General features: G+C 37.5%; 1 protein-coding gene across 10 annotated transcripts in view; it reads left to right on the plus strand.

Moving 5' to 3' along the window:
* TLK2 (tousled like kinase 2) overlaps positions 1-27418 on the plus strand; it is a 148612-nt gene that overhangs the window by 94285 nt on the left and 26909 nt on the right. For all 10 annotated transcript variants that reach the window (XM_049861647.1, XM_049861645.1, XM_049861648.1 and 7 more), the window contains 9 exons: positions 1032-1127; positions 2535-2627; positions 8625-8735; positions 11419-11555; positions 15379-15531; positions 19266-19332; positions 20711-20808; positions 23220-23301; positions 26228-26319. In XM_049861647.1, coding sequence (XP_049717604.1) covers positions 1032-1127; positions 2535-2627; positions 8625-8735; positions 11419-11555; positions 15379-15531; positions 19266-19332; positions 20711-20808; positions 23220-23301; positions 26228-26319 — 929 coding nt within the window. The remainder of the gene's footprint in view (positions 1-1031; positions 1128-2534; positions 2628-8624; positions 8736-11418; positions 11556-15378; positions 15532-19265; positions 19333-20710; positions 20809-23219; positions 23302-26227; positions 26320-27418) is intronic.

Genomic DNA, 27418 nt, shown 5'->3' on the forward strand with positions numbered 1-27418 from the left:
TATGCCATTATCACTATGATAAATGATTAGAAAAATAAATAAATATGTGAAAAGTATCAGAAAGATTTACATATGTGCAAAAGCTTCATTCTCTAAGGAGATAGTACTATTGTATTTCCATTATTTCATAGTCCTTAGAATATCTAATATTTCCTTGTTATGGCTGTGATGGTGATACAGTATTGGGTGCAATTGTACTATATTTTAAAAAGGACTGTCAGAAGTCAGAAGTATAATGATTGTATATTCCTGAATATTTGAATTATATTAAATCATATACCTTATAAATTAAAAAATGCCTTAGGATGCCTTGTAAATCCATGTATAACAGCCACAGCCATCAAGTGACAGTACTGAAAATCAGCCTGGACTTTTGGAACACACTGTGCGTTTGAGCCCTGGTGGCATAGTGGTTGAATGCATGGCTGCTAACCGGAAAGTTGGTGGTTTGAACCTACCAGCCGCTTCATGGGAGGAAGATGTGGAAGTCTGCTTCCATAAAGATTTACAGCCTTGAAAAGTTTATGGAGCAGCTCTACGCTATCCTATAGGGTTACTATGAGTTGGAATCGACTGACGGCAATGGGTTTGTGTGTTCCTGGATACTGTTTGCATATTTAGGAGACTGTTCTGAATACTGTAGTGTGTCTGCTGTCCTTCCTGACCAGTCAGTCACGTGCATTCCCTGTACACTGGACGCTTCACCAGCCTGCTCTGACAAAAGCATATCAAAATGCAAGTGAGAACGGCTTGTTACTATAGGGATAACTTTTAGTTTCCTCTAATTACTTGTTTTAAAAATCATAATAATGTGATATTTTAAACCTATTTGTAGGAACATGGTTTAAGCCACCATGTCTCAGCCCCTGTGTCTCATATATGAATTGTTTTACTTTCATCTTGGCCACATGGTCCTGACTTCGAACTTTCATCAGAAGGGGTTTGTTTTATATAATCACTTGCATTCATACAAATGTTTGTGGAGAAAGATGCAAAACTTTTTTGTGATTGGTGGTGTACCTTTATTACAGGCTCAGCAAAACAGTCCCTCTTCTACAGGATCTGGCAACACAGAGCATTCCTGCAGCTCCCAAAAACAGATCTCCACCCAGCACAGACAGACCCAGGTCAGTGGTGGATAAGCCATGGAGGAGAAGCTCTGCTTAGGAATCAGTGCTGACCACGTATAATGTCTGTGATTCCTCTCTGTCTTCTTATTTCTCTAAGTTTACCTCACTATTTTTGTGTGTTGCATTCAGAATTTGCGTAATTAGTATTTAAAGTCCTTTGAAGATGCTTTAACTTTTTGAGGCTTTTCTTTCCCTTTCTGTTGTATTGTAACAGAAATGTTTCTATGATGTTGAGGAAAGAACACACACTTTGGAGGCCTTCAGTCCTGAATCCACATTCTGGCTCTGCAATTGACACTTTATCTTTCTGGCCTGTTTTCTTGAGTACAAATTATCTGTAAAATGTGGTTGTTGCTGATTATCTCTGACAGTGTATACAAAATGCATATTAGGGCAACACTTAGAGGGGGCTTTCAATAAATGTTAATTCCCTACTTTATAAAAGTAGTTAATTCCCATACATGCTTACTCATTCAGCAAGACCTAACTAAAACTTCTCTAAGATGGGGTCAAAACCAAAAAACCAAGCCCGTTGCCGTCGAGTTCATTCCGACGGATAGCGACCCTGTAGGACAGAATAGAACTGCCCCATAGGGTTTCCAAGGAGTGCCTGGTGGATTTGAACTGCTGACCCTTTGGTTAGCAGCCGTAGCACTTAACCACTACACCACCAGCGTTTCCAGGATGGGGCACACCAACCTAATTTTCTTGTTAAACAGTCTTTAGAAACTCTGTTTAACTTAAGTAATGTTGTAAACATTCAGAGATTATATATGAAAAGGATGTAGATATATCCTCTGTTTTGTAGTCTTGAGCTGCCCAAATAGTTTACTAGGTTTTCTTGCAGCCTCTTTTGGTGCTGTCTGCGTTGGCTTCAAGACAACACGCTTGGCAAGCTAGAAGAAATTAAGTCTCGAGATACAAGAACCTCAGGAGCAGATAAACTGCTTTTATCTAAGTCAGCAGCTCTTTGGACACTTGAACAGACTTACATAGTTGTGTGTTTCAGAGAACTTCTCTTCCCTTCAGATTGCTCTTTGTTCCCACTAGATGGCATGTTTGTTCTTTAGAGATTTGGGTTATTTCTCCACTGAAATCCTTTTCCATTCAAAGTGAATTTCATTTCTAGAGTAGTGCATTTCTATATTATTCAATGCATAGTAGTTTGAGAATTCATGTGATTCCACAGTTAACATGTTTTTGAAGGTGCTGTTGTAGCAGGATATAAGAAACCCAGCTAATGCTTAAAGAATGGGATGAAAAAAGCAGATGTAATTTCTTGAGTCATATGATTCCTGGCTATTTGTATTAACAAGTGCTTTTTCCAGAAAAATAATGAGTAAAATATGATCACATTAATATTTTGAGGTGAATCCTAAATTTATGTTGCCTTTGTCTCTATAGTCTGACCTCACAATAGAAAAAATATCTGCACTAGAAAACAGTAAGAATTCTGACTTAGAGAAGAAAGAAGGAAGAATAGATGATTTATTACGAGTAAGTATTAAAATGTTGTTTATAACAAGCAATGATTGATGGTATGTGTATTTGGATCATGTTGGTAGCATAAAATAATTACTAGGGCCAAATAGCAAAGTTATATAATTGATGTTTGGATATTTTCCATTAATCTGAAGCAGTCTGAGTAGGAACCAGGATCATACCTACATTCTAAGCACTCTCTTTAATATTTAACTTAAATATTAACATTACTGTACAATGTTAATATTTAATATTAGAGAAATAGGTATGTGGAATGTTATATTTCATTTGGCACTCTGGGAATAATCATAAAATGTTGTTTTCTCATTCCAGAGAAGTTATTTTGATGTTCTTGAAGTTTTAAAATCATTTCACAAGGACTTTTCGGCCCTGGTTTTACATCTTTAGCCAAAATTTTTTGTGCTTACAAAAGAAACCTTTAAAATATCTAGTCTAGAATTGGAGCCCTGGTCACGCAGTGGTTAAGCTTTCGGCTGCTAACCAAAAGGTTGGCAGTTCGAATCCACCAGCCGCTCCTTGGAGACCCTGTGGAGTAGCTCTGCTCTGTCCTATAGTGTTGCTATGAGTTGAAATCGACTCGACGGCAATGGGTTTAGTCTAGAACTTTAAAAAGCTCTCTCTAAAATATATATCATAATGTTTTAAAGATATGTGTTGAATATTCAATTTGAGATGATTGTCCTGTTCTTTTAAAAAATGAAAAAGATATTTACTGTTTTCCTGATATAACACCTTGTAAAATGGTAGTAGTAGTAATAGCATCAGAATCTAACTTCAGGGCAGTAAATGCAAACTGGGATCAGCCCAAGGCTGATCAGTATGAGGTGAAGGTCAGACATACCTCCACCCTGTGACCTTTTTACCAATTCTGACATCAGCTGTCCCTCCCACAGTGCCCTGTACTTGTCTTCTGGGTTTGAGAATCTGTTGGAATGGCCACACACAATTCACAGACCATACTTACAGTTAAGTGGCTTATTAAGGAAACAACAGGGTACAACTCAGGGTCAGGATGAAGAGACTGCAACTCAGGATCAGGATCAGGAAGTACATTGGCAGAGTCTCCCTTCTTCAGTGCAGGACAGCTCTCTTAGCTCCTTTCGGCCCCCTGAGCACAGGCTTCTTTCAGCCACCTCGAGACAGGTTCCTTTTGGTTGCCTCAGGACAGGTTCCTCTTGGCCCTACCATCTGTCACCACCAACTCTGCTGCAGGGCCCTCCGGGCCTGTTGGTGCCAGCTCTGGTGCTGGGTCCCTTCTGGGCCCCTCGCTGTCTTCAGTGTTATAGGCCTTGACCCATGTTACAGCTCTTTTAGAAGGTTCCTTGCCTCCTGTCTCTCTGCTTCTTTTCTCTCTTCTTTCTTCCTTCTGCTTCTGCCTGCTTCTTGTCTTCCTGCTGCTTCCTGTCTGAAAAATCTCTGTAGGGTTGGCTGCTTATATACACAAACTTCTCATCAATTTCAAGGCATGGCCCTCCCTCAAGGCAGGCCATGAACTCCCCTCTGGACAGGACACAGACACTTCGTTTGCATAGTAGGCTACAGGCATTTCATTTGCATAGTCTATTGACCAGTCCCTGAAAGATGAGTACCAATCACAGAGCAGGCTGCAGCTCAGGATCAGGCAATAATTATCTAACCAAGTTGTTCGTCGCTTATCCAGGAAATGTCCATCAACCTGGACAAAAGTAATAAACCCTCTAAGGTAGAAAACTAGGGGGAAAATCTCTCAAGCTGTTTTTCAAAAGAAGCAAGGCAAAAGGCCACATAAAGGAACTCACTTCACCACACACCCATAATTCCATTAACTGAGATAAAACATGTAGTATATTTTTCTCTAGTAATTTTTGGAGCTGTTCGTAGTATATATACATATGCATATATGTGTACATATTACTGATTTATAGATAAAACTAGCTAACATTTTTATCTGCTGCATTGATTTAGAAGGTATAGGTTTGATCTTTATTTGTACTAATGCATTAGTTTTCAAGTTGGCTCCATGGAACCCTGAAGGTTCTGTAGAGGAGCCTCTAAATCTGCTGTAACTGGGCAGAGTGTGATGCCCAGCCATGCTTTTATCAGTTTCTCTTATTGGACTTCTGGGTCAGATTTTGTTTGAATAAAGGGCTTCATATAATAATAAGGATAATAAAAATCACTGTGTTCGTGATTATCTCTCCTCAAAAATATAGTGCAAAATAGTGTATCTTGACCCCCTTCTATATAAGACTTGGAATTTAGCACATATTTAAGCTATAAGCCTGGTCTTTGCTAGTGAAAATGTTAATATTATTACATTATTATTTTTAATATTGTATATCAGGTAAGAGTAATTTCTCTTACAGGTAGTTTTATGGCCAAATTTACAATAATTGTTTGCACATAAATTTGTTAAACAGGTTTCAAAGCTCACTGGCATTGCTTTTTTTTTTTTAATCACAATTTTTGTCTTGTTTTGTCTCTTGATTAGAATACATTTTCAAGTAATTTTTTGAAAATGTCAGTGTTAAATTTTCTGTGATTTTGGAGAGCTGTGAATTCTTTCTCTTCCCCTCCCTCCCATATGAAAGACAGCACTGTGTGTAAGATTTTTGTGTCATAACCTGTTGGCCTTTTCCCACCCTCAAAAATGTTTGTCTGCCTGTCTCTCTCTCACACACACACCTTTAATTTTTCTGTCATTTAATGTTTTAGAGAAGTCTGTGACCAAAGGAACAGAACCATACTGTGTTTGCCATGATGACTGTAGGTACTTCCCACTATATTCATATATTTCAAAAAATTTTGCGAGAGTAAATGTATGTCTCTGTATTTTTAACTCTGAAAATGTGTGGTTATGTCTAATGGAGGCAGTGGTGGTTCAGTGGTAGAATTCTCACCTTCTATGTGGGATCAAACCTGACCCAAACCTGTTGCCGTTGAGTCGATTCTGACTAATAGCTACCCTATATGACAGAGTAGCACTGCCCCTTGGGTTTCTTAGGCTGAAATCTTTATGGAAGCAGACTGCCATGTGTTTCTACCACGGAATGGCTAGTGGGTTCGAACAACCGACCCTTCAGTTAGCAGCTGAGTGCTTAACCACTGCTCCACCAGGGCTCCTCCTATGTGGGATACCAGGGTTCAATTCCTAGCCAGTATACTTCATGCACAGCCACTACCCATCTATCTCTGGAGGCTTGTGTATTGCTATGATGCTGAACAGGTTTCAGCTGAGTTTCCAGACTAGGGAAAAAGGCCTGGACATCTGCTTCCAAAAATCAACCAGTGAAAACTATATGGATCACAACCATCAGGTCCACAACGATCACAGGGGTGGCGCAGGACCAGCATTGTTTTGTTCCCTTGTGCATAGGGTTGCCATGAATTGGGGCTGACTTGATGGCAGCAAACAATACCACCAGCACATTTTTATTTTCAGAATGTGTGGTTATGTCTACTTATTGCTTTTTTTCTTCTTATACTAGTTTCTTCCATGGTTCCTACCTTGGATCTCTGATCTGTGTCCTTTATTATTTTATATCTCTTTTTAATCTCATTAAATGTTCAGTTTCTCTTCCGTATATTTTCTGCTCTGTCACTTCTGCTATTTGCTACAGTTGCTGTGAATTTAACTCTTATTTACATTTACATTATATTACACTTGTATCCCTTACCCAGTTCACTTTTATTGTAGTAAATATATGTAACAGAACATTTGCATTTCAACATCCTTCACATGTACAATTCTGTAATTCATCTTTTTTAGCCATCCTGTACATTCTTCATGGTTTTTGACTCCTATTTCATAGACAGCATGCCTTTTTGTGTTTTATGGTATTACAAGCAATACTCTTAAAAAAAGAAAAAAAGCAATACTCTAAAGCGTCATTTTAGTTTTCATAGATCATTTCCATCATTTTCAAGCTGATGTTTTCTTTTCTTTTTCAGAAATGTTTTCCCTTAGTCCTGTTTTTGTTTGTTTTCTTTTTCCCATCTTTGAATGAGGAGAGCAATGTTTAGACTCAGTATTTATCTTCCAAGAGATATGGTGTCTGGGCTTGCTCTTATTCCTATTTTGATTTTTTTTTCCACATGGATGCTGGTTGAATTGCCATCTAAGATTTATAATTAGGTAGCTTGTGAGTATAAAAAGCTTCTATCCCTAATTCTAATATCTGGTGGGTTTTCATCTGGTCACTTTGCTACATTGAGAAAGGATCCCAGGCTCATCTTCCTTCTTCCTTGCCTGATCCTCTTAAGATTGAGAAGATATAGCATGTGTAAAACTGGAATCCTGACTTAGTACTGTCCTTTTTTTTTTTTTTCTGAATCTCTGCTTTCATTTTCTAGGAAGCCGTAGAGCTCCCTCTACTCACCACTATCCCGCGTTTGCTCCATTATTTTCTGGAGGTTATAGCTTTTCTTTGGATGTGGAAGAGTAGCATTGGAGTGTATATGTCAAGATGGAAGACAGCTGCCATTTTTTCAAGTTGATTAGAACTTACGTTTCTCATCTGGAGGATACACGATGAGCAAAAGACCGTGGGTCTTTATGTCTCCTTTCAGGCAGACACAGCAGAAATGGGTCATTCACTGAGTTTTTTTAGCCATATTCCGTTTTAGTGAGAAGTTGGGAAAGGCTACATCAGAAGCTACTAGCCGGATGCAATTTTAAACATGAACTCCTAAAAGCACTAGTGATCAAAATCACAAAAATTTAGAGTTTTTAAACTTTAAATAAGCTGCCGGGAGTTGGTTGATTCTGTACATTTGATTCTAAACATTTGTTCACCTTCCAAGTGTAGATTGTATTTCACATAAACATTACATAATCTTTGGTTTGCTGATTGTTTGGTATGAATAAGATAGTCTCACTTATCCTAATGTAGTTATATTTTGCCTTTGGTAATGTGATCCATAGGACTCTCTAACAAAAACTAGTAGGAAGAAATTATGCTCAGGGGGAAGGTAGAAACATTCAAAGATGAAACTGTCTCACACGGGTCACTTTAAAAATGTAGCTGACAAGTCTCAGAAATTGAATTTTCTGTAATATCTTCCTTTTGTGCCTTTTACTGTTTCAAGAGTGCTTATATCATTTGAAAAAAAAAATCTTTTTTTTATTTGATTGGGAAATGTAAAACTTCTTTTTCACAATCCAAGCAAGTTATTATGAAGTAGCATTTATTTGCCAAGAGAATAGGCATCCTTTGCTTATTACAAAAAGAATACATCCAGAAGTTGCAAGTCAAAATCGACTTTGGGCTAGTGGTTCTTTCCTTCTCTGTTATTGTAGGAGGCTTAAATTTTTCAGAGTATTTAGCCTATCCTGTAGGCTTCTGACCACAGCTAAATTAACTGTGTATTTACATTTTAGCATTCTCGAACCAGGGACCAAAGCCCTTGTATTTAACTTGTTTGTTAGTCCTGTCTTACGCAGGCATGGGTATGCCTGGCCTCTCTGGCAAGGAACATTTTTGTAAATTCAAGTTTCATTTTTGGAAATAAGGATCAAAGAATAAAAAACAAACATATAGAACGTTATGTGAGGTCTTTTTTTTTTTCTCAATATATATCTGCCCCGTTGCCACAGAGTGGATTCCAAGTCATAGCAACCCTATATATAAGTGCTTAATCATACTGTTTGTATCTTTTTTAAACATCTCATTAACTGGGGATTTTTTTGTTTTGTGACAGCTTACACATATGTAATGTACTTACTAGATGTAGCCAAACAATGGCTGTTGAGAGGCACAAAATATAGTCGGTAGAAAAACATGCCCACTTCTAGTAACAGAATTTATGATTAATAGAGAATAAATTATTAAAAGAGGATAAAGGAATGAAGTATTTACCTTTTTTTAAAGATATAAATTACTCATATCTCTTTGAACCTTAAATTTCCTTTTGATTTAACAACATAGAAATGATTTTTCTGACTCCCTAGAAACTGCTTTTGTATTAATCTTTCTTCCTTAGCGTTAATTAAAAAATTTTTTTCCATTGAAGGCCAACTGTGATTTGAGACGGCAGATTGATGAACAGCAAAAGATGCTAGAGAAATACAAGGAACGATTAAATAGATGTGTAACAATGAGCAAGAAACTCCTTATAGAAAAGGTTAGTAATTAATAGTGATCTGAGCTCTCTTATTCCAAGATGCTTACTATGTATCATTGTTGTGGCTCCTTACTTGAGATGAAAACATTTTAAAAGTTGGACTTTTTAGGAAAAAACTCTTCATGATTTGACAATTAGAATTTTTTCTTTGCATGAACACTGGACCAAGCAGCCAGAGTGATACCTTGGGACATGCTTTCTGGTTGTGCGTTGCTTTGAGTGTGATGTTGATTGAACAGGGACAGCTTATCCTAGCTGAGCTTATTTGGGGTGTTGCTCTCCTAAATTCTTATGTTCATCTTATCAGTTGAAGTGAGTATCCTTTTACTATTACAAACTTTTAGCAGTAGTTGTGTTTCTGTTTCAGAGATGGTCTTAGGAATAACTTGTGTATATAATAATGTGTTAAGTGCTTCATGCTTTAAAAACACGAGGTCGTCATATACCTGTATATGATTACTTTAATTGGCTGATGTCCCCTTTATTATAGTTATTGATTAATTGCAATTTGCCTTTTTATTCTTCTTTCTATTTCATAAAAGTTTTAAGACGGCATACTTCCTAATTAAATTATGACAAGATTATAAACTCCAGGTTTGAGGCAGACTGGTGGGTTACTTCTGCTGAAATCTTTATAGTGCTGTTAAAAGATAGGGAAAACTCATAAAAGTGAAGTGGATCCTTTTATTGAGGTTGAGGATACTGAAGAGAACTTTGCTTCATCCTTTGACTCAATTTTTATTAGACGTGAAACCCCCTTTTTCTCATTTTTATGAGTGAGAAATAATAAGGCACATGTTGATACAGAGAATTTATTTAGAGCTTTAGGGTTTACTTCCTGAGAACCTTTTAGGGCACTTCCTGAAGTCTGTGTACAGTGAGCCAGTTGTACTAATGCTGAATAATACAGTACAAGTAAATAGTACTGTCTCTGAGTTTTCATAGGAAAATAATTTTCTATTAGAAATAAAATTTAGATTTGTTCCCAAAAGAATTGAAATAAATTTTAGTACTTGTTTATTAACTTATTAAATAGGGAATACTTACTGAATATATTCCATGTTGGAATATAAAGAAACATAAATGAATATGCAGCTACAAATTAGGAAGAAATGCTTACAATGTTATCTCACAAAGGACTTGTATTCATAATACATAAAGAACTTCTATAACTTAATAAAAAGACAATGCATTAAAAATAAGCAAAAGACTTGGATGGATGCTTAACACTAAAGTATAATCAAAAAAATACAAATGGTCAACATATGAAAAAACAGATGTTCGACTTTATTAGGTATCGGGGAAATAAGCTAAAACCACAATGAGATATCTTTACATACCCAGTAGAATGACTGAAATTAAAAAGACTAACAGTGGGGAAGCCAGACTTCACATACTCCTGGGAGTGTAAAATGGTGCATCCACTTAGCAAAACTGTTCGGCAGTTTTCTGTTAAGGTAAATGCATACCTGCCCTGTGACCCAGTAGTTCTATTACTGGCATTTACCCAAGAGGAATGGAAGCATATGTCCAAAAACCAAAAACCAGAAATAGTCTGTCACCAGTTGGACATATACACAAAATGTGATATGTTCACACAATGAAAAGGAATGCACTCCTCGTACACACAACAACATGGATGAATCTAAAAAACATGACTTTGAGCGAAAGAAACATAAGGCACATCTCTTACCCTCAAAGGGCAGCCTAGAGAGGAGAAATAAGACACATTCACAAACACAAGGAGACCTATTCAAGTGAGTAGTGCACACACTTAGAAATTCACTAAAGGAAATCAAGGGTAGGGGATTTATTGGAAAGCTGCAAGGAAAAGGGAAAATGTGTTCTAGGGAAGGACAACTGCAAGTGTAAATTGCCTGTCAATTAAAAATACTGCACAGGACAGCTAAAGTAGGTATATCCTGTGGTGTTATGCCTCACAGTACTTTGTTCATTTCCTTCAAATTTCTTATCACAATTGTACTTCTATTAATGAATTAATATAGTCAATGGTTATATCTCCCTGTAGACTGTAAACACCAATTTTTGTCCATGTTCTATACCCAGCACTCTGTATGGTCCCTGACACATAATTAGTTTTTAGTTAATATATGTTGAATGAATGATGTGCTCAAGAATCAGAAGTTTATAATGTATTTTGGAGTAAGAATTCTATGGGGAGGTAGACATGATCTTCCAGCGTATTTTTCATGTCAGGAACTGAAAGTTGGCAGCAAATAGCCATGGAAGGTTTGGAACATTGACCTGGAAGGGTGCACAGTGGTGGTCTGAGAAGGGGAATGGGCAGCAGGTCTCTAGAATATAGTGGATGGAGAAGAAATAGAAAATAGAGAAGCATCTTATGAGTTAGGCATCAACATGGGGCCTAAACATGAGATGCCAAAATATGAGACGCTTAGTCTGAACTAAGAGGTAAACAAATGGGGTAAACTTTATAAAGGAAGAACCTGCGGATCTTTAGTTACCCTACTTGTCACATTGCTCTGCTTAGGGAAGGTGTGTCATTCAAGGAGTCATTACTGACTGTTCTGAGATAATCATGTTATTTTTCAACAGTATTTTCCCTGATACTCTTAAAATTTTGAGTTTCTAAAAAGTATCTTTCTCCGTGCTAATTGGTATTGGATTTCCTTTTTTCCTATTTTTGTCCTTTTCTTCTAAGTCAAAACAAGAGAAGATGGCATGTAGAGATAAGAGTATGCAAGACCGTTTGAGATTGGGTCACTTTACCACTGTCCGACACGGGGCCTCTTTTACTGAACAGTGGACAGATGGTTATGCTTTTCAGAACCTTATCAAGTAAGTGAATCTTCATGATTAAATGGAGAATTGAAAAGTTGATGGTTTGGGCTCTTTTTTTTTCTTCCTTGTGATCATAGTCATTGATAATCCTAGTAGTGCTAGTCATCTTTTCATTCAGTGTTACTTGCTACATGTGTAAAGAAATGTAGGGAACAAGAAAGGTCAAGTCATGAAAAAAATGACGCAAGTAATCAAAGGAATAAAAAAATAGTTCTGCATTAAAACTTAAAAGCCATCAGAATTGTTGAAGCTAGGGAAGAAAAATGTAGGGTTTGAGTTGATATGTTTTTATTATGTAATGGGCTTTCATGAGGAGTCTGCAGAGCATTTATTCTGGACCCACAAAAAAATGAAATGGGCAGGGACCTAAGAAAGAGTTAACTGAGTTGTATATAAAACAATGTAAAACTGAAGAAGACAGTTATAGGGCCTGTTCTGAGGTTCTTGAAGGAGACAATCTAGTTATTAGAGATAGTCACTTCCTTGGAGATGGACCAGCCCCACCATTTGTGTCTGCCTGCAACTTGCAGTCTTGAGCACTTCTCTTTTTTTATAATTTTTGGTTTGAAACATTTAGGTATTTACTCCAAGGAGGGCATTAACATTTAAATCCTAATATTCCAGCTGTGTAAATAGCTACTCTTAGCTCAGGATTTTAAAAAAATCTTCAGGTTGTAGTCCTTTTTGCTATATCTTATTTATTTACTTTGATTTGTTAGATCGTTCCATCTTAGACTAGTATGGGGTAGTATCTTTTTACCATAGACTCTCAAACTTTTTATTTTTCGTTTTTTAAATTTTTGTTGTTGAGAATATACCCAGCAGAACATACACTAATTCAGTAATTTCTACATGTTCAGTTCAGTGACATTAATTACGTTCTTTGAGTTGTGCCACCATTCCCACCCTCCTTTTCCAAATTGTTCCTCCCCTACTAACATAAATTCACTGCCCCCTAAGTTTCCTATCTAATCTTTTGAGTCACTGTTGTCAATTTGATCTCATATAGCTAATTCTTAAAAGAGCACAATGCTTAAGGCAGACATTCTTCACTAGTTAAACTAAACTATTATTTGATTTTAAGAATACTTCAGGGAATATTTTTGGTTTAAGGTTTAAAGATTATCTCAGGGCAATAGTTCCGGAGAATAATCCAGCCTCAGTGTCTCCATAAAGTCTGGACTTCATGAGAATTGGTAATTCTGCTCTGCATTTTCCCCTTTTAATCAGGACTCATCTTTAGATTCTTTGATCAAATGTTCAGTAATGGTAGCCAGGCACCATCCAGTTCTTCTGGTCTCATAGCAGGGGAGGCAGTTATTCATGGAAGCAATTAGCCATGCATTCTATTTTCTGTTCTCAATCTTTTGATCTGCAGATCACTGTGAGTTAGAATATTCCATAGACCATCTTTCTACCTGGTTTTCCTTGCTGAAATAGCTTATTAAACATTAATAGGAGAGCATGAGACTACTTCTGATTAGTAATGAAACATATGAATAAATAACAAATATTATACCTGAAAGAAAAGTACAAATATTGAAATATTGATGTTATTAAAAATATTTTATCAGAACAACCTCTGGATTACACATTAGTAGTCATTGTTTTAAATGTGAAATGCAAGTCTCCAACTAGTTTAGATGTGTTTTTACTTCACAAATATGCATATTTTGGTGTGAGAAGGGACTGTTGAGTCAAAAATGGAATACACTGGAAGAAAAGCAAAGACTTTTGAGTTAGGTCAGGTGCCAAAGGTTCAGAGTAGCATCCATCTGAGCTCTAAGTGTAGGTGGCTGATGATGACAGAAGCATACCCAGGCAGTGTAAACAGCAGCTACACAGAAGCACGATATTTTTTCCAGAACACCTGACCAAAATGTGCAAATAGCCTTGGAGTGCACACTGCCCATTTTCCAGATTTGTTAGAATGGGGTCAAAAGAAGACGTAACTCACATTCCCATTACTGTCCAAAGCCACCTAATTAATGCTCAGACTGAGTCCCAGACGTGATAGGGACTGCTACAGCTTTTGTCAATGGTGACTCCTTTGATGGCGGTCTTTTTAGAATTTGACTCAGAAAGATAAATAGGTTTGTATGTAGATGTAAAATGTCATCAGTTTTAAGAAGGGATCAGACTTTTTTGCTGATAGTTGCTGTATTTTATCTTTTTATTCTATAAGCAGCCTGATGCTTAGAAGATTCTGGAAAATTTATATGGAGTACCCCATGATCACTTTGCTGTAGAGCCGTCAGATCAGATAAATTGGGACTCTGTAAATGAGATCTCAAACCAGGATGGTTCTTTCTAGGTAGATAGCATTTTTTTTCATGGGTTTAAGTCATGTAAATGGGATTGGATGTCTGTCTCTTCTCTTGGGAAGCTGTGTGTAGTTGATACTATCTATAGGGATTTTACCTCCTGAAGTTTTGCTATAATAAATTAATTCCCTGTCTCTTAATTTCAGTGCAGGAATTGAAATTCTTTAATTTAAAAGGCTTCATCTAATATACTCACAAAGGACAATTTGGTGGGTGAGGTAGCTGAACTTCAGGCAGCAGCACTAGGTTTTGTGGGAAGAGACAAATGTCATGACATTTAAAAATTTAATCAGATAGAGTATCAACAGATGCGCCTGAACAGTAGATTACTTCTAATAGGAAAATCACATTAGATTTGAAAAATTTTTTGCCAGATTAATAATTTTTCCTTTCCAAAGTACTATTGAACCTTTTTAAAAAGTTTATTTCATAGTTCTGAGAAAGTAGTTATGTTAAATATTAGTGTTACTCAGTACACTATTTTTTGTATTCAGTAACTCCCAAGACAAGAAAAAGTCTTTGCTGAAATTTTTGTTTATAGTGAAATAGACAACATTAATGTACTGGATTTGACCTATATACAAAACTGAGGTCATTTAAGATGTGGATTATCAGAGGGAGTAAATTAAACTTTACAACATTGTAATGCTAGTCTGGATATTTACTCTGGCGTGTAAGGAATTACAGAATCTCATTTTAAAGCGATTTCTTGTGAACCGTCTGATTCTCAATCACATGATTCCCAACTGAGACAATCCATTTCGTTTATTCTATAAGTGTCAGATCTCCCTTGGGTAGTCCACACAGCTTCACAGATCCCAGTATGTACAGACTTAGGAAATTCTGGGAGCCTTCTGCATTTCTAACCTGGGATATTCTGTTGATATATGTAGATTACAGCTAAAAATATTTGGGTTAAAATAATGTTTGTAAATACACACTTTTGTCTTTTAGCACCTCTCCTGCTATGTATATAGTATGGTTGGAGTTTGAAATACAGTTGTGCTGTTGAAGGTGCCTGACTAAGGCCTATTGTCTTGTTTTCTTTTTGCAAGCAAAGCTTTTTAAATAGGGTGATTTAGATTGAAAGAAATAGGTATATCAGATTATCATTACTTGTATAAAAAATAGAAGAAATACTTTATGGGTGAGCACACACTAAAATGGATGCAGAGCAAGAGCTACTTACGGATCAGTGCTGTGAAAGGCACTGTCATAGGTGCTCAGGTATCTGAGGGTTGTTGAGACATGATTCTGCTCTAAGAGAAGTTACAGGTTATCAACATAATGTGTATTCTGTGCCCCCAGAAAGAACCTAAATGAAGTATATCTGATGACTTTTATTTCTAAGTATAAATAAATAAATTCAGGAACATCAGTAAGTGATATGGGAATCTTGATAATACACACATTTGTGTAGGACAATTGTGTTTGTTCCATAGCTGTGTTAAAATTTTTTTGACCAGCCTCCTCTGTCCAACGTCTTATATCTCTAGGCAACAGGAAAGGATAAATTCACAGAGGGAAGAGATAGAAAGACAACGGAAAATGTTAGCAAAGCGGAAACCTCCTGCCATGGGACAAGCCCCTCCAGCAACCAATGAGCAGAAACAGCGGAAAAGCAAGACCAATGGAGCTGAAAGTGAAACGTATGTTCTTCATTGATGTGAACTGTGACACACCACACCTTCCCCCAAAATACAAATGTACTATTGAATGCCACTGAGAAAAAAAGTTATAAATTCTGGAAGTTTTTAGGCTTTAAGCTTTATTTTTAGTTACATCAGTGGATTTGCTCAACTCATAATAACAGACAGTAAGGGTTCAATTAACAGGTTTTCTTAGTCATGCTTTTTATTTAGGGAGTTTCAAATGAGAGAGAGAAATAATGTCACTTAACTTGACATCATGACCTTTGGCCACTCTTACAACAAGTACTGTGTCATTGTTGTATTCAAACAATATTATTGCTTATGTGTGGCTCTAGGTTATGGTATGTTGGTATCGTCTTATGGGGATTTCCTGGCTACTATTTCACACTGAAGAATGCAGAGCATTAATGCATACTAGGGAAGGTTATGCTGCTTACTGGTCTCAGGAGCACTTAGTTAGCAGTCACAAACTATTAGCCAAGAAAGAATATTTATTAAGAAAAGAACATTTTCCCAATAAGCCAAATCTCAACATCACCAGAATTTTTTCCTGTTTTGGGAGGCCTTAGGAAAATAGCACTATCCAAACTTGCAATGCACTCACCTTTTTCATTGCCAGTCAACAATTACTACATAGTTATGTACAAGATGGTTAGAAAATCCCAGGCACAGATAACCTTCCTTCTCTACCCTCACCCCATGTCAGATTTGCCTAGTTGATCATTGTACTCTTGCTCACTTGGAAAATCTTTTTCTAGAGTAGGGGTCGGCAAACTCTCTATAAAAAATGAGACAGTAGATACTTTAGGCTTCATGGGCCATACCGTCTCTCTTGTAATTACTCGACTCTGTAGTAGCCTGAAAGCAGCCATAGATAATACGTAAATGATTGGATGTGACCATGTCCCAATAACACTTTATTTACACATGCAAGCTCTGGGCCAGATGGCCCATAGGCTGTGTAGTTGGCTAACTAGGCAGGAACTACCAAACAGATTTGGCATGGGAAATGAAACCTGTGTATCACTTGTTGTTGTTATTGTTGTTGGCTACTGTCGAGTCAGCCCCCGACTCATGGTGACCGCATCCACAATTGAACGCACTGCTGCCCGGTCCTGCACCATCCCCGTGATCAGTAGTGGATTGGGCCATTTTGATCCATAGGGTTTTTTCACTGGCTGATTTTTGGAAGTAGATCACCAGGCCTTTCTTTGTAGTCCATCTTAGCCTAGAAGCTCCACTGAAACCTGTCCAACCTCTTAGCAACACGAAACCCACCACTAACGGATGGTGGCTGCCCATGAGGTGCGTTAGTCAGGAACTGGACGCAGGTGTCCTGCATGGAAGTCGAGAATTCCACCACTGAACCGCTACTGCTTCCGTGTATGTATCTTACCTATTTAAAATATTTCTGATGCATACCCTGAAGGCATTTAAGGTATCAAGACCTCCAAATTAAAAATGAAAAAAGAATTGATAGATAGTAGTATAGGTAATCCCTGCAGAAGTGGTGGTAGCCGTGAAGTTGGTTTCTGAATTGGATGTTTGAAATTTTAAATACATTTTTTCATATAAAGAGTCACTGGTGTTGTAATCAATATATCTACAGTGGCTACAGTGGTTTTTCAAGGGGAAATTTTCTTAACACTTATTTGTGGAATTTTTAATTGAAAATAAGTTCCACATCTAAAGATAGTCACAAATAGAATGTGTAATACTGTGTAATTTATTGACAAGTATGTCTTTGTGTGTTCATATCAGTTCACAAAAGCATGTTAACCCATAATCCACCTGAACTATAATAATACTCATATTACACCATAATACTTGTATTAAAAGTCTGTGGCAGCCCAGAAATACATCTTCCTTCACTCCAGTGAAAGAGGTGACCTAACACCACCTCTGCCCCATATGTATCTGGTATGTTTTGGGAGCATTTTGCCTGCATTTGAAAGATTGTCCAGGCAAATGTTGCACGCATTAATTTGCTCATTGTCTTCTTTCATGACGCCTGTATGTATTTAATGAAGGGACTCTCCCTTTAATATTACTTGAAAATTATTAAATGCTAGTGCATGAAACCATTGGCCTAGGAGTGTTAAAGAGGGCCTAGGTTGTTTCCTTGCCACAGAACAATAATTAGAATTTAGTCTTGGCCAGTAGTGTGCCAGTAAGCAGTGACCATCTGGGTTCCTGTGTACAATCCAAGCTGGAAGGCCTTCCCATTCAGTTTTTAATTAGAGCATCTGTGACTTGGCTCACGCCTTCGGCCAAACCCAAAAACAGAGACCTGTGGAGTCTTGGAGTGAATTACATTATTCTTTTTGGGTTTTGAACTTGCTTCAGGTGGAGAGAATGCTTATGATTTTTTTTTCCCCCCCATTTCTCCCGTTTTCACTGGTATGAAATGGAGGAATGGATGGACATAAGTAATTCTGCAACTGTGAAGAGAGAGATATGACAGCTGTAGTGGGAGTATTTGAGTCAGACCTCAAAGGCTTTCCTAGTTGATAGGATAGAGATTTTTTTATTTCCTCCTGATATTTAAACTGTATCTAAACAGCGAAATGTAAAACTTTAAAGTATATGCATCTGCTTCTAGAATGTGAAGAATTTGAAGTATATGTGTCTGCTTCTAGAATTGATAGAGGAGTAAGGTATCGTTTCTTAGATGCTCATTCCTGAGATACAGTAGACCCCCTTTTCCGCGGTTTTGCTTTCCTTTCAGTTACCCAAGGTCAGCTACAGGCCAGAAATAAACAATTCATTAAGTTTTAAATTGCACACCATTCTGAGTAGCGTGATGAAATCTTGCACCATCCCACCTGGGACATGAATCATTCCTTTGTCCAGTGTATAGTTATAGTTGTTAATCTCTTACTGTGTCTAATTTATAAATTAAACTTTATCATAAGTATGTATGCATAGGAAAAAAACATAGTATATGTAGAATTTGGTACTATCCGAGGTTTCTCTCATCTACTGGGGGTCTTAGAACGTATTCGCTGTGGATAAGGGGGGACTACTGTATAAGAATGGCATTGGGTAGGTGAGACATGACGCAAGTGATTGCCCATTAGGTCAGCCCTTTGGGAATTGTGTCTAAATAGCATTTTACAACTTACAGATTTCTTTTTCCTGCATTCTCATTTAATAGTCACAACAACTTCGTTAGATTGGTGTTATTATTTGTTGCATTTTAAGGAAACTGAGAATAAGAGGTTAAAGTTGCTTGCCCAAGATCACTTGGCTAGTGGCCAAGTTGTGCCTTGAACCCTAGTCCTCAGACTCCAAATCCTCTTTCCACTGTGTTGTTTGTTGCCTTTCATATTATGGTACCAGGGTCTAAGTTATCAAGAATAATAAAGTTCATTGACTTATTGTTTTTCCCTTTAAAAATTTTTTAGACATAGTTTTTCTGTTTTGAACCCTAAGGGTTCTCATTTGAATAATGTAAAGTATGGGACAAAATCCATTTCATAAATAATATAAAAATATGGCTCGATTAGTTTTCATATTTTTTACAAATTAGACTTCTGGCTTTGAAGACCTTCTTTTACATCACATCTGATAAATCATAAAGTTTCTCCTTGTCAGAGCGACTGCAAGATAACATGTCCTTTAGTCATTCTGAGAGACTGAATATACCTTATAGCATGCTTTGGCATTTCTTTTAACTAGGCACACCATGATTTCAAATAATTTACTGAAATTTGACCATTATTTTCCAGGTTAACGTTAGCAGAATACCATGAGCAAGAAGAAATCTTCAAACTCAGATTAGGTCATCTTAAAAAGGTAAGTAAAATGAAAAAACTGTCAGGAGAAATGCAGTTATTAGTTTACGTTTGGATCTTAAGCTATTTGGTCATTTGGGCAAATGTAATCGTAGTTCACACAACCGCAGAAATCTCGAGTAGCTACTCTCACTGTCACATCTGATATTCTAATGAGGGAATTCATGTCTTTGGATTTTAGAGTCAACTTCAGTCACCCAGTGAGAGTACTTTTTCCCCATGTTAGCTGTACGTCGTAAGACTTCACAAGGGGTTATCCTTATAATAAAAATTAAATATACAACAAGAACAGGTGGGTCTGACTGAAATTGATGTCAAAATTCTTGTGATATTTTTGAATCACATAGCAGCTGTTATATCTTGGCTTAAGTAGCTAAGAAGAGTTCTTACTCCAGCCATATCCTAACACAAAAGCATCTACATAGAATTTGTTATCGATGAGTCTCCCTGAGGGGTCTTAAAGGTAGGTAGCGCATCACTTAAATTCAGCAGCCCATACATTTTTGGTGGGTGCCGTTTGTGATGATGGTGTTCAATAAACACTTTTTTTTTCCAGTTGCCATCGATGGTAACCATTATGCAGCACCCAGGGACTCCCAGTGAGCACTTAATAAACTGCTACTGGTGTTCTTTTTTTGATATCACATACTGCTTTTCATATCTTTTTCCTGAGTGGATTATCAGATCTTATTAAATCAATGGAACTTAAGGTACCAAGTATAATTTATTCATAAGAAGAGAACCAGACAGAGAACTTGATATTTATAAAATTGATTTCATTTTTGTCTGTGTTTCATATGGTTTATTTTAAGTTATGTTTGTGTACCTGCATGTATATATCTACAAAACATTTTGGAAAACTTAACAGTGGTTACATCTGCAGAGTGGGCATGGAAAGAAAGGAGTAGGGGGGCAGAGGACTTCGACTTTTCCTACTCTACTTCTCTGTGTGGGTTGAATTTTATTTTATTTACTATTTGTAAAGGGGCCCTGGTGCCTCAGTGGTTAAGCACTTAGCTGCTAACCAGAAAGTCGGTGGTTCAAACCCACGAGCCACTCTGCAGGAGAAAGGTGTGCAGTCTGCTTCCCTAAAGATTTACAGCCTTGGAAACCCTGTGAGGGCAGTTCTACTCTGTCCTGTAGGATGGCTTTGAGTTGGAATCTACTTGATAGCTTTTTTTGTTTGTTTGTTTTTTTGGAGCTATGAACTTTTCTTCTATGATTAAAATTATGGTTTTTAAAAAAACCTTTTTTCAATGCAAAACATCTTCCTTTAGCTTTTCACAGGTGAAATGTCTGGTATTGTTTTCTAAATGAGGGTATGGAAAGGTAAAGTTCCCTGTGTCCTGAGCTGTCTGTCTCTTTTCTTTTCACTTTAGGAGGAAGCAGAGATCCAGGCAGAGTTGGAAAGGCTAGAAAGGGTTAGAAATCTACATATCAGGGAACTAAAACGGATACATAATGAAGATAATTCACAGTAAGCACCTTGGGAGTATGTTGGGTTGGAGATTGCTGAGTTGTTCTGACATGAATTGAGTGGTCTAGAAAAATGTTTTTATTTAATATAAATTAGTAAGTGATTCCACAGTATATTTAGCTCTATCTAAATAGAGCTAAATATACTGTTTTTTTGTTTTTTTTTTTTTTTAGTGTAATAAAGGTGGCGTGGTGGTTAAGCGGAAACCCTGGTGGCGTAGTGGTTAAGTGCCATGGCTGCGAACCAAAAGGTCGGCAGTTCAAATCCACCAGACGCTCCTTGGAAACTCTATGGGGCAGTTCTACTCTGCCCCATAGGGTTGCTATGAGTCGGAATCGACTCAATGGCACTGGGTTTGGTTGGTTTTGGTGGTTAAGTGCTGGGGCTGCTAACCAAAGGGTCGGCAGCTTGAATCCACCAGGCGCTCCTTGGAAACTCTGTGGGCAGTTCTACTCTACTCTGTCCTGTACGGTCGCCATGAGTCGGAATCGACTCGACAGCCCTGGGTTTGGTTTGGTTTTAGTGTAATAAAGGTTTGTGAACAAAATTATGATTTACTTTAGTTTAAGTGCATATAAGTATAGTAAATTTCTGTACTAAATGCATGTGTATACATACACTGTAGCATTTTTATACAAGCATTCTAAAACAATATAGCTTTGCAGTGTAAGTGGTTTGGACACACTGTGTATTCGGGTATACCTACAGAGCCTAGATGAAGTGAATCGTGGGTGATAGTGTGCTGGTATAAAAAGAATAAGTTGGGAGAACATCTGGTTTCTGGATGATCTTTAAAGATCATTTGAGTGTTGAGATTTTAAGCAAGATTCTCTTAAATTTGGCACGTTAATTGGAGGTAAATGCCAGTCTTTGTCATTAAATCATTTAAGGTATTGAAACTGGGAAAAGGAAGTTGCGAGTGGGAAATGGCTTCTATGAGCCGTCTGTTCTTTCCCACATTTTTCTGACTGAAGCATGATTTTTTGACCTGGCTACAGCTTGTGCATTTTTGCTTGGCTGGTGTGAGCCATGGAGTTTTCTATAAAGTAGCAGGCAGCAGCAGTTAAGTTTACTGAGCACTCCATGTGCCAGGCATGGTGCTAACTGTATTGTGCTCTCTCATTTAATCCTCAACTATAACCCCCTGAGGAAACCCTGGTGGCGTTGTGGTTAATTACCACAGCTGCTAACCAAAAGGTTAGCAGTTCAGATCCGCCAGGCGCTCCTTGGAAACTGTATGGGGCAGTTCTACTCTGTCCTGTAGGGTCGCTATGACTCTGAATCGACTTGATGGCCACGGGTTTGGTTTTGGGTTTGGTATAACCCATTGAGGTAGGTCATCTTCAGTACATAGATCTGGAAACAGGCTTGGAGAAATTAAATAAACTTGGCCCGGGACTCATCACTAGTATGAGCAAACAAAGAGTCAAACTTGAATCTGACTCCAAAGCTAACACCATGCAGTACGGCCGCTTTCCCTACATAAGTGCCACTTTCTTAAACTCAAAATAATCTCAGAATTAATAATGTGCTACCATCTGTATGAGACCAAAAGGTCAATATAATTACTCTAAGCAAAGTGAGAAGACAAGGGGGCTGGGGAAACTAGAGTACAGGACACGAAACACACCAGTATGCAGTTAATGAGAATATGGAAATATTGTGAAAGATGTAAGGTCACTGAACAACTTGTGTAGAAATTGTCAAATGAGAACCTTATTTGCTGTGTAAACTTTCACCGAAAACACAATAAAATATTACTAAAAAAAAAAAAAAGAAGAATGGTGCGCTGTTTAAGATCAGAAGCTAAACAGAAATATTTTTTAATTTATTTTTGTCAGAATCTCTAATTCCTTTGTCAGTTTGTTAGAAAACAACACAAGATGGAATCCTGTGTGGGAAAACAGTTCTATCGTAGACTGTCTTAGAGAACATAGTACATAGAACATGTGACTCACTTGATAACCAAATCCCTTTTTAAGACAGCGTAAAATATCTTGGCATTTTATTGGATGTAGTTTTGGCATGATGGGAGCATGTGGCTCTTGAATGACTTGGAAGAGCCAAATAGCACGATTTGAAAATCTCTGCTCTAGTCTAGTCTACCCCCTTACTATAGCAGGGTGAAAGGGACGGAGGTCAGGAAAGTCACAGGGCTAAGTGTGGCTCTGCTGAGACTAGCACCTGTGTCTAGGGCGCCACAGCTAATGTTGTTTACTGTAATAACGCTGCCCTTGTGAACTGTAAAACTTACATTATGCTCAGAATTAGCTGTATTGGTGTTGTCAAACTGTTGGCAACAGCTTTATTTCATAATAATGTGTATAACATGTTGTAATACACATTACATGCGAATCTGGGAGACTCTGTAGTCCTTGCCCTCAGGACATGTGTGTTACCTGTTTCCACAGATTTAAAGATCATCCAACGCTAAATGACAGATATTTGTTGTTACATCTTTTGGGTAGAGGAGGTTTCAGTGAAGTTTACAAGGTAAGTATGAGGAATTGGGTCATTGTGCAAAGACTGAGGGTTAAATGATTGGTTATAACTGACTTGGAGAGCATTTTAGAGTGGTGATAACTGACTGATACCTAGTGGTTGAAATTAAAAAACTTTGAGAACCTGTATCATTGGGACAGCTGTTCCCAATAAACTTGTGACTAAGCAAGGTACAATATTTTACCCTGTTTTCAGCTTTGAAAAATAAAATAGATAAAAGATGGGAAGGAAGAACAATAGTCATTTCTGGGTGGTAGAATTATGTTCGTTTTTATTCTGGTTCTGTACTTTCTGCCTCTTTCACATTTGCTAGAAATGAGTATCCTTATTTTCATTAAAATATGTATATATGTATGCATATATATTTTTGTGTGTATATATACATATATAAGAAACCCTGGTGGCGTAGTGGTTAGGTGCCATGGCTGCTAACCAAAAGGTTGGCAGTTCGAATCCGCCAGGCGCTCCTTGGAAACTCTATGGGGCAGTTCTGCTCTGTCCTGTTTGGCTGCTATGAGTCGGAATTGACTTGACAGCAATGGGTTTGGGTTTTTTTGGTTTTTATACATACATATAATTTTTTTATATATATATATATTTTTTTACAAAATAGACATGTGCAGTGGGTTGGCAGTGGGAAGCTAGCTCTGGTTTGAAAGACCTGCTTTTTGTTTTTTTAAAAGTTATCTTCTAAATCAGAGCATTTACTGGCACTGGCATTCTGAAGGAGTATCCTGGCTCACAGTACTTCAGATGGGCTGGCAGAGTACAGACTACTGTGCCTCAGTGAGAGATTTATCTGATTTTAAATATAGTTACAAATCCACAACACTTTCACCAGTCATGGCCTCCTTAAGTCTCTCTAGATGTTTCTGACACTGGGCTTTAAAATGCAGAATTGGTTTTTCAAGTGATAGTCTTTTCTATGCTGTTGTAGTAATTCCCTCTTTTCTTAGGTGCAGTCTTCACTGTTAATGGTTTATGTTTATGTCCATATAAATTCATATTTGGGAAATCTTTTGAGTAAAATAATTATTCTCATTTCAGATAAAAACAGGAAGAACTAGTTCTGTTTTCCTTTTTAAAATCATCAGTATTGATTCTTGGCACTTCCCAAATACTTGTGATTTCATCATCCCATTTTTTTCTAATATATTTCTGCAAACATTTTAACATTTCTGAAATCCAGGTGCCTCTAACAATAATGTATACATTTAATCTAGTTATTCTGTTGCTATTCTCCACCTTCCAAAAACTTTTAAGCCAGCGGAGAGTCTTAAAATGCATGGTGTCTTAGATTCAGAAATCTGGGGTGATAGTTGGACTACCTGACATGTGTGATACCATTAGTGCTGTTATGATTCGGTGATCCTTCATCTGGCTTTTGATGGCTTAAAATAGTTCTCTACTTTAAATCCATGATGGCACACATGCTTGCAGGTGAACTTCAGGCTCTGTAAGAAAAATAGAGCTCAAAAAGCATCCAGTTCCATGAAATGAGATATTGTACCTGAATTGAGTGGGTTTTATACTTTAAAAATACTGGTTTAAACTTGGTATGAAGTAGAAGTTCATCTAATAGGCCTCTCTTACAGGCAGTACCTTCCTAGTAGTGGCTTATGTTTTATAAGATCTACACAACAGTATTCAACAGTATTTGTGAGCTGTATGCCCTGTGCCTGTAGCCTTTGTCTGCCTTTACGTTTGTGGAAACTGGCAGAGAGATGGTAATAGTGTGGGAATTGGAGTAGTAAATTTTTCATCTGAACTTTAAAAACTAAGAAAAATTTCACCTAAAGCACAATAGGAATTAAAAAATACTGTTCAATCATATATGCCAGTCACCATATGAGTGGTTGGTAAAAATAAAAACTTTGTTACCGAATACTTAAGAATAAAATTTGAATTTTAGAAAGATAGGTGGGGGCTGGCGGGGGGAACTAAGAAAAACTATTCACATTCTAAAGACAGCCATCAATAAAATTCTTTTACGTGAGGGAATTGTCCTATTTTTTATATTAAAATGTGACTGACTTTATCAAACTGTGATTTTTACCCAGCTTCCTTAAAAACTCACCCGGTACCTTCTCTTTTCACTTCATGGTATTTTTTTTTTTTTTTTCCTTAAAAACTCACCCGGTACCTTCTCTTTTCACTTCATGGTATAGCTCTACCTAGCTGATGCTGGTCTTGCCCCAGTGGTGGCCTTTGGAGAGAGCTTGGCCCTTTCTCTGGGCAGTATTGGGGAAGTGACTTAATATGACTAACTTCCGGTGATCTTGGGATCAGAAACCACTTTTCATTTACGTAGGTTGATGGGTGGGACTAAAAGCAGGGCTGTTTTTTAGGTTTTTCCTTTTTTTTATTTTAATAAATACATTATAGCAAATTACAAGGTTATTTTCTAAACAGTCATGCCAGAGAGGTGGATTCTGCGGGATTATTTCTTCAAGGAGTAATACAGAGCCTGGCAGGCAGCGTGTGTTCCCCAGCATTGCAAAAGTGGCAGGACTTAATGTTGGCACCTGGAAAATCCTGTGTCAGCTAAGGGATGAGAGACAGCCCTAAGGGAAGACGGTTCTAAGTGAGGGTAGACAGTGTCCAGAAAGAGAATTGTTTGGAAATGACTGTTAAGACATGGGCTGTCTTTCTGTTTGTGGTGTATACTTGTTTTTATTTTCTAAACCCCTTGGTGCCAGTGCGTCTGGAGACTTCTAAATTATCTGATCACAAGATTCAAGAAGATGGTTGCAAAACCAAAATAAGTATGTGATGTGTTGTCGTCTACTGATGTTTTTATTTAATAATGTATTTTAGACTTTGATTATGTTGATCTGTTAAATAGAAGCCTCAAGTCGGTTGTCTGTGATTCTCGTTAGCATTTATTCTGAATTTAATTTATTCCTTTTCTTCACAGGCATTTGATCTAACAGAGCAAAGATACGTAGCTGTGAAAATTCACCAGTTAAATAAAAACTGGAGAGATGAGAAAAAGGAGAATTACCACAAGTAAGTGATACTAGAATGTCTGCTTTTTCAAAATCTAGTAACAGGAGCTGTAGTTTAAGCACTGTGCTAAGAGCTTTATATGTATTTTTGTTATTGTTGTCATTTCATTTAATCTTCACAGCAACCCTAGGTGAAAGGAATATATTCTTCATCTTACTGGTGAAGAAACTGATATGTAGAGAACTTGAGTAATATTTTAGAAGTGACTGAGCTGGCATTTAAATCCCCTTCCATTGTGTCCCAGAATACACAATAAACAAATAAAGCCTCAGAAATCATTGTTGCTTATCAGTAGAAAACCAGATGAGAGCGTTCTTTAGTGGTACAGGGACCCTGGGGCGCTGTGGGTGGGGCTCTTTATGCTTCTCCAGTCATTTCCTTGTTGAAGGAGAGAGTAGGGTGCCTGTTTGACTTGTTCAGCACTCGGTGCTGTGCCCTGCTCCCCAGCCACAGCTTGCCGGTCTCCCAGGTCTGTCTTTAGGGTCCCCTTCTTGGGTAGGGGGTGGGGAGGGTGATTGCTTTGAAATGAATAGTCATTACATGTGCAGCTGTGAATTTCTTTGTTCCACTAATGTCAGGTTTTGCTTGTTTTCCCCCAAGCTTCAGAGCATTAAAGTTCATGGATAATTTACTTTGGAGGCCATGTAGATTTAATTTGCTATTAGATTCCCCCCTGGGCTTAATTTTGTTTCCTTTTCATAGGTACAAGTATTGAATTAGACATGTCCTACCTCAGAAAGGAGAAAGCAAACCTCTTTCAATAGAAACAACTTGTCTCCTTTCTATAAATGCAGTTTTTTTAATTTTTTATTATAAATAGAGCATTGGAAGAAGGAAAAACAGTGGACTTTGAAGTAGCCTTTTAGTGACTTGTAAATCTCAAGGGGGAAAATAAAGCATTTCTGCATCAGCAGCCAGTCCTTGGAGCATAGACCAAGGCAAGTCTTGCTTTATACCCATTATTTATCAGGGACCTAGGAACTCGTCCTGTTTCATACAGGTTGGCCATGGTGCTAGGCACCGGAGAGAAGGTTCCTGTGGCATTAAGGGCAATAGGGCTTAAGGAGAGTTAGGAAAAGGGATGGTGTTTATGGTTTGT

The sequence above is a fragment of the Elephas maximus genome, chromosome 19 (genome assembly GCF_024166365.1).
Source record: "Elephas maximus indicus isolate mEleMax1 chromosome 19, mEleMax1 primary haplotype, whole genome shotgun sequence".
NCBI lineage: Eukaryota > Metazoa > Chordata > Mammalia > Proboscidea > Elephantidae > Elephas > Elephas maximus.